At 56.6% G+C, this 8,106-nt stretch overlaps 1 protein-coding gene across 1 annotated transcript in view; it reads right to left on the bottom strand.

Moving 5' to 3' along the window:
- Positions 1–6: 6 nt before the first annotated feature.
- LOC311370959 (autotaxin-like) overlaps positions 7–8,106 on the bottom strand; it is a 17,333-nt gene continuing 9,233 nt past the window's right edge. The window contains 5 exon segments of the mRNA XM_084489228.1: positions 7–1,913; positions 1,916–1,944; positions 2,532–2,658; positions 6,166–6,243; positions 7,517–7,652. Of these exon segments, the coding sequence (XP_084345354.1) occupies positions 1,795–1,913; positions 1,916–1,944; positions 2,532–2,658; positions 6,166–6,243; positions 7,517–7,652 (489 nt within the window). The 3' untranslated portion in view covers positions 7–1,794.

Raw genomic sequence — 8,106 nt, 5'->3', positions numbered from 1 at the left:
GTCCGGCGTGGCTGGAGTCCACGGACCGGCTCCGGAGGATCAGCGTCTCTCTGTTTCGTTTTAGTGTCGTTCCTTTCCCAGGGCTCCAGTTTCGCAACAGTTTGCAACAATAGACGCTCAGTCACTGCGCTTTTTATTTTATTTTATTTCCCATCATAACCTTTCCCAGGAATCAGGAAATAGTCTTGATCAGATTCAGATTTCCAGGGAATCGCGTCTCCCGTGATTAAAACCTAATGCCGACCCGCCCATGGTGGAGAGGTTCTTTTTTAGATGGAAACGCGCCTGGAACCAAACCGAACCGAGGCGAGTCGAGTTGAGCTGGTACTGTCGGTGGAAAAGCGGCATCAGAGAGGAACTGATCAGAGAGGACCTCAGACCGTAGTGTCATTATGGAACATCTCCGCTGGCGGGAACGCTTCAGACCAGCGCTCCTCAGCCCAGTAGTGAGGGGTTTGGCCCAGCTCAGTGACGGCTCACGTTACCACCACCACCAGTACCCTTATGGTGGGCGGGGTTTAAGACAGTACCCTTATGGTGGGCGGGGTTTAAGACAGTACCCTTATGGTGGGCGGGGTTTAAGACAGTACCCTTATGGTGGGCGGGGTTTAAGACAGTACCCTTATGGTGGGCGGGGTTTAAGAAGACAGTACCCTTATGGTGGGCGGGGTTTAAGCCACCAGTACCCTTATGGTGGGCGGGGTTTAAGACAGTACCCTTATGGTGGGCGGGGTTTAAGAAGACAGTACCCTTATGGTGGGCGGGGTTTAAGCCACCAGTACCCTTATGGTGGGCGGGGTTTAAGAAGACAGTACCCTTATGGTGGGCGGGGTTTAAGCCGGACGGCGATAGCCAGGGCAGCTACGTTAGCATGGTGACCTCATAGCAGCCCGACACTGTTTAGTGTAGCCTGCTAGGAAGAAGAGGAACGCACACTATGAACAAAGAGCAACAATGGAGGACGTCCAAAAAGGACGGCAAACTTTTGCGCAACATGTTCTTCAATAAACTAAGCTTTCGCCGTAGTCCAGAAATCCCTCGCGGGTTCTGTGTTTGTTTGTTATTATCCCCCTGTCGCACGGAAGGGACGATTCTGTGGACCAATCAACGGACGGCGTGTGTAGCTCAAACTTGCCGGGACCCTTTCAGGCTCTCAGTACCTGAACGGAGGAGTACTGTGAGACGAGTACGGCTCAGTCCGGGTCACGCCCGCTTTTGGCGGTGGAAACGCGACCCGTACCGAGATAGGCTGTGCGTGGTTGTGTGTGTCCGGCGTGGTTGTGCGCACCTTAGCAGACTTAGAACCGACACGCACCCTGCGCTGGAAATGAGCCACTAGACCGGACCGTAGTTTGATCAGACCGTAGTTTGATCAGACCGTAGTTTGATCAGACCGTAGTTTGATCAGACAGGACGGTGCTGCCCTAGCCTGGCTACTTCCGCTCAATTTTCAATTCCCTCCAGTACTACTGTCTGGGTTTGCGGTATATTTTCGCAAGGTTTCCTGCAGCCAATCTTTTGGCCGTCCAATCAGCAAACAGGGAGGGAGTGGCTGAGAACGTTGACGTTGAGGTCGTGCGCCGGTTTGAGTCGTTAGTCAAACGTCAGCGGTTGGTTATGGCAGATCCAGAGCAGCACTGAGTGGCAGATCTAATAGTTTCAAACTCCCTACAGACGCCCGCCTTCAAGTGAGTTAACGTTTGTCAGTGGAGAAAGGCCAGACTGTGTGTGCAGATGAAGTGAAGCAGAGCCTCTGGTGGGACCGGGCTGGCGCTGCCCCCTGCTGGCCGGGACTCACGAGGGGCAGCTCTCTGCGTTGTCGGGGCGATGGGGGAGGAGGAAGGAGAAGACGTTGAGTCCTCCTCCGCAGTCGTCCACCGTCTGGTTCACCTCCTCACAGCTGCTCACCACGCGTAGTAGTGGGTGGGGAGGGGGGGCGGGGCCCTGGGGGGGAGGGGGGGGGAGACAGAGAGAGGGGTCAAGGGTCATAGGATCGTACACTTGACTTTTGGGACTTTTTAATAGACGTTAGACGTTATATGTTTTATTTTGATGGTGTTGGACTTTATACTATTGACTTTCATTTACTCATTTACTACGTGTATATATATATATATATATATATATGTATATATATATATACATATATATATATATATATATATGTATATATATACTGTATGTATACATATATATATTGTGTTATGTTTCCCTCCCCCCAGGTGACCCCTGACCCCCAGGTGACCCCTGACCCCCAGGCGACCCCTGACCCCAGGTGACCCCTGACCCCCAGGCGACCCCTGACCCCCAGGTGACCCCTGACCCCCAGGTGACCCCTGACCCCCAGGCGACCCCTGACCCCCAGGTGACCCCTGACCCCCAGGCGACCCCTGACCCCCAGGCGACCCCTGACCCCCAGGCGACCCCTGACCCCCAGGCGACCCCTGACCCCCAGGCGACCCCCAGGTGACCCCTGACCCCCAGGCGACCCCTGACCCCCCGGCGACCCCTGACCCCCAGGCGACCCTTACTCGGCGGGGTTGGTGTCTCGGAGGCCGTCGTGGTCCTGGTCGAACACGGGGCCCAGCAGCACGTTGACCCCGTGGAGCTGCTCCGCGTAACGCCGCAGCAGCACCCCCTGCAGGTAGCTCCACACCCCTACACCACAGTACACCGCGTTACACCACCACCACGTTACACCACACAGCACCACCACGTTACACCACGTTACACCACAGTACACCACCACGTTACACCACCACCACGTTACACCACGTTACACCACCACGTTACACCACGTTACACCACGTTACACCACCACGTTACACCACCACGTTACACCACCACGTTACACCACCACGTTACACCACGTTACACCACCACGTTACACCACAGAGCACCACCACGTTACACCACGTTACACCACCACGTTACACCACGTTACACCACCACATTACACCACCACGTTACACCACCACGTTACACCACCACGTTACACCACCACGTTACACCACGTTACACCACCACGTTACACCACAGAGCACCACCACGTTACACCACGTTACACCACCACGTTACACCACAGAGCACCACCACGTTACACCACCACGTTACACCACCACGTTACACCACCACGTTACACCACGTTACACCACGTTACACCACCACCACGTTACACCACGTTACACCACGTTACACCACCACGTTACACCACCACCACGTTACACCACGTTACACCACGTTACACCACGTTACACCACCACGTTACACCACCACGTTACACCACGTTACACCACGTTACACCACCACGTTACACCACCACGTTACACCACCACGTTACACCACCACGTTACACCACGTTACACCACCACGTTACACCACCACGTTACACCACCACGTTACACCACGTTACACCACCACGTTACACCACGTTACACCACCACGTTACACCACCACGTTACACCACGTTACACCACCACGTTACACCACCACCACGTTACACCACGTTACACCACCACGTTACACCACGTTACACCACCACGTTACACCACGTTACACCACCACCACGTTACACCACGTTACACCACCACGTTACACCACGTTACACCACCACCACGTTACACCACGTTACACCACCACGTTACACCACCACCACGTTACACCACGTTACACCACCACGTTACACCACCACCACGTTACACCACACAGCACCACGTTACACCACCACCACGTTACACCACACAGCACCACGTTACACCACACAGCACCACGTTACACCACCACCACGTTACACCACCACCACGTTACACCACACAGCACCGCCACGTTACACCACCACCACGTTACACCACGTTACACCACCACGTTACACCACGTTGCACCACCACCACGTTACACCACGTTACACCACCACGTTACACCACCACCACGTTACACCACGTTACACCACCACGTTACACCACCACGTTACACCACCACCACGTTACACCACACAGCACCACGTTACACCACCACCACGTTACACCACACAGCACCACGTTACACCACACAGCACCACGTTACACCACCACCACGTTACACCACGTTACACCACCACGTTACACCACGTTACACCACCACCACGTTACACCACGTTACACCACCACGTTACACCACGTTACACCACCACCACGTTACACCACCACGTTACACCACCACGTTACACCACCACATTACACCACGTTACACCACCACGTTACACCACGTTACACCACCACGTTACACCACGTTACACCACGTTACACCACGTTACACCACGTTACACCACCACGTTACACCACCACATTACACCACGTTACACCACCACATTACACCACGTTACACCACCACGTTACACCACCACATTACACCACGTTACACCACGTTACACCACCACGTTACACCACCACATTACACCACGTTACACCACCACGTTACACCACGTTACACCACCACGTTACACCACGTTACACCACAGAGCACCACGTTACACCACCACCACGTTACACCACCACGTTACACCACCACGTTACACCACCACGTTACACCACCACGTTACACCACAGAGCACCACGTTACACCACCACGTTACACCACCACGTTACACCACAGTACACCACCACGTTACACCACCACGTTACACCACAGAGCACCACGTTACACCACCACGTTACACCACCACGTTACACCACCACGTTACACCACAGTACACCACGTTACACCACCACGTTACACCACCACGTTACACCACCACGTTACACCACAGTACACCACGTTACACCACCACGTTACACCACCACGTTACACCACCACGTTACACCACCACGTTACACCACAGTACACCACGTTACACCACCACGTTACACCACCACGTTACACCACCACGTTACACCACGTTACACCACGTTACACCACCACGTTACACCACGTTACACCACCACGTTACACCACCACGTTACACCACCACGTTACACCACCACGTTACACCACGTTACACCACCACGTTACACCACCACGTTACACCACCACGTTACACCACCACGTTACACCCGTTACACCACGTTACACCACGTTACACCACCACGTTACACCACCACGTTACACCACGTTACACCACGTTACACCACCACGTTACACCACCACGTTACACCACGTTACACCACCACGTTACACCACCACGTTACACCACGTTACACCACGTTACACCACCACGTTACACCACCACGTTACACCACGTTACACCACCACGTTACACCACCACGTTACACCACGTTACACCACGTTACACCACCACGTTACACCACCACGTTACACCACCACGTTACACCACGTTACACCACCACGTTACACCACCACGTTACACCACCACGTTACACCACCACGTTACACCACCACCACGTTACACCACCACGTTACACCACCACGTTACACCACCACGTTACACCACCACCACGTTACACCACGTTACACCACCACGTTACACCACGTTACACCACGTTACACCACCACGTTACACCACGTTACACCACCACGTTACACCACCACGTTACACCACCACGTTACACCACGTTACACCACGTTACACCACCACGTTACACCACCACGTTACACCACCACGTTACACCACGTTACACCACCACGTTACACCACCACGTTACACCACCACGTTACACCACAGTACACCACCACCAGAGTGAGACAGAGTGAGACAGCGAGAGACAGAGACAGAGTGAGACAGGGTGAGACAGCGAGAGACAGAGTGAGACAGAGACAGAGTGAGACAGGGTGAGACAGCGAGAGACAGACAGAGACAGAGTGAGACAGACAGAGACAGAGTGAGACAGATTGAGACAGCGAGAGACAGACAGAGACAGAGTGAGACAGACAGAGACAGAGTGAGACAGACAGAGACAGAGTGAGACAGAGTGAGACAGGGTGAGACAGCGAGAGACAGAGTGAGACAGAGACAGAGTGAGACAGGGTGAGACAGCGAGAGACAGAGTGAGACAGATACAGAGTGAGACAGACAGAGACAGAGTGAGAGAGACATAGACAGGGTGAGACAGAGTGAGAGAGAGTGAGACAGACAGATACAGAGTGAGACAGAGTGAGAGAGAGTGAGACAGACAGAGACAGAGTGAGACCTACTGGTGAAGGCGGGGTACATGGGGACGGTGTTGGTGATGAGGGAGGCGTCGTAGGCCGACTCAGCAGACCCCGCCAGCTCTGTGGACACATTCACACGTTCACACACATCACCCCGTCACACACATCACCCCGTCACACACATCACCACGTCACACACATCACCACGTCACACACATCACCACGTCACACACATCACCACGTCACACACATCACCACGTCACACACATCACCACGTCACACACATCACCCCGTCACCCCGTCACACACATCACCCCGTCACACACATCACCACGTCACACACATCACCACGTCACACACATCACCACGTCACACACATCACAACGTCACACACATCACCACGTCACACACATCACCACGTCACACACATCACAACGTCACACACATCACCACGTCACACACATCACCACGTCACACACATCACCACGTCACACACATCACCACGTCACACACATCACCACGTCACACACATCACCCCGTCACCCCGTCACACACATCACCCCGTCACACACATCACCACGTCACACACATCACCACGTCACACACATCACCACGTCACACACATCACAACGTCACACACATCACCACGTCACACACATCACCACGTCACACACATCACCACGTCACACACATCACCACGTCACACACATCACCCCGTCACACACATCACACACATCACCACGTCACACACATCACCACGTCACACACATCACCACGTCACACACATCACCACGTCACACACATCACCACGTCACACACATCACCCCGTCATATAGAGGGTCTGGAGGAGGTCTGGAGGAGGTCTGGGGGGTCTGGAGGAGGTCTGGAGGAGGTCTGGAGGAGGTCTGGGGGGTCTGGAGGAGGTCTGGAGGAGGTCTGGAGGAGGTCTGGGGGGTCTGGAGGAGGTCTGGGGGGTCTGGAGGAGGTCTGGGGGGTCTGGGGGGGGTCTGGGTGGTGGGGGGGGGGTAGGGGGGTCTGGGTGGGGGGTCTGGGGGTAGGGGGGTAGGGGGGGGGGGGGGGGGTAGGGGGTGGGTCTGGGTGGTGGTGGGGGGGTCTGGGTGGTGGTGGGGGGGGTCTGGGCGGTAGGGGGGTCTGGGTGGTGGTGGTGGGGGGGGGGGTCTGGGTGGTAGGGGGGTCTGGGGGGGGGGTAGGGGGGGTCTGGGTGGTGCGGGGGGGGTCTGGGTGGTGGGGGGGTCTGGGGGGGGGGTAGGGGGGGTCTGGGTGGTGGGGGGGGGGGGTCTGGGCGGTGGGGGGGTCTGGGTGGTGGTGGGGGGGTCTGGGCGGTAGGGGGGGTCTGGGTGGTGGTGGGGGGGTCTGGGGGGGGGGGTCTCACCGGGGGGGAAGAGGAACCCGGCTGCGGTCTCGGGGGTCTGGCTGTAGAGGGTGCAGCTCTGGCTCTGCTCCGGCGGAACCCGAGGGTCTGGACGGACACAGCCCCCCCCGGACCCCCGGGGGAGGGGGGTGACGTCCTGCACACACACACACACACACACGCACACACACGCACACACACACACACACACACACACACACACACACACACACACACGCACACACACACACACACACACACACACACACATTGAACACAAACACACAGGTGAATGGGTGAGGGCCTCACCTGTGGTAGTACAGGGAGGGGGCGGGGCCTCACCTGGGGCAGCAGGGGGAGGGGGCGGGGCCTCACCTGTGGTAGTACAGTGAGGGGGCGGGGCCTCACCTGGGGCAGCAGGGGGAGGGGGCGGGGCCTCACCTGGGGCAGCAGGGGGAGGGGGCGGGGCCTCACCTGTGGTAGTACAGTGAGGGGGCGGGGCCTCACCTGTGGCAGCAGGGGGAGGGGGCGGGGCCTCACCTGGGGCAGCAGGGGGAGGGGGCGGGGCCTCACCTGTGGTAGTACAGTGAGGGGGCGGGGCCTCACCTGTG

The sequence above is a fragment of the Micromesistius poutassou genome, assembly GCF_964030765.1.
Source record: "Micromesistius poutassou genome assembly, contig: SCAFFOLD_1039, whole genome shotgun sequence".
NCBI classification, from domain to species: Eukaryota; Metazoa; Chordata; class Actinopteri; order Gadiformes; family Gadidae; genus Micromesistius; species Micromesistius poutassou.
The sequence above is the reverse complement of the archived record's forward strand: the minus strand, read 5'-3'. Positions and strand labels throughout refer to the sequence as shown.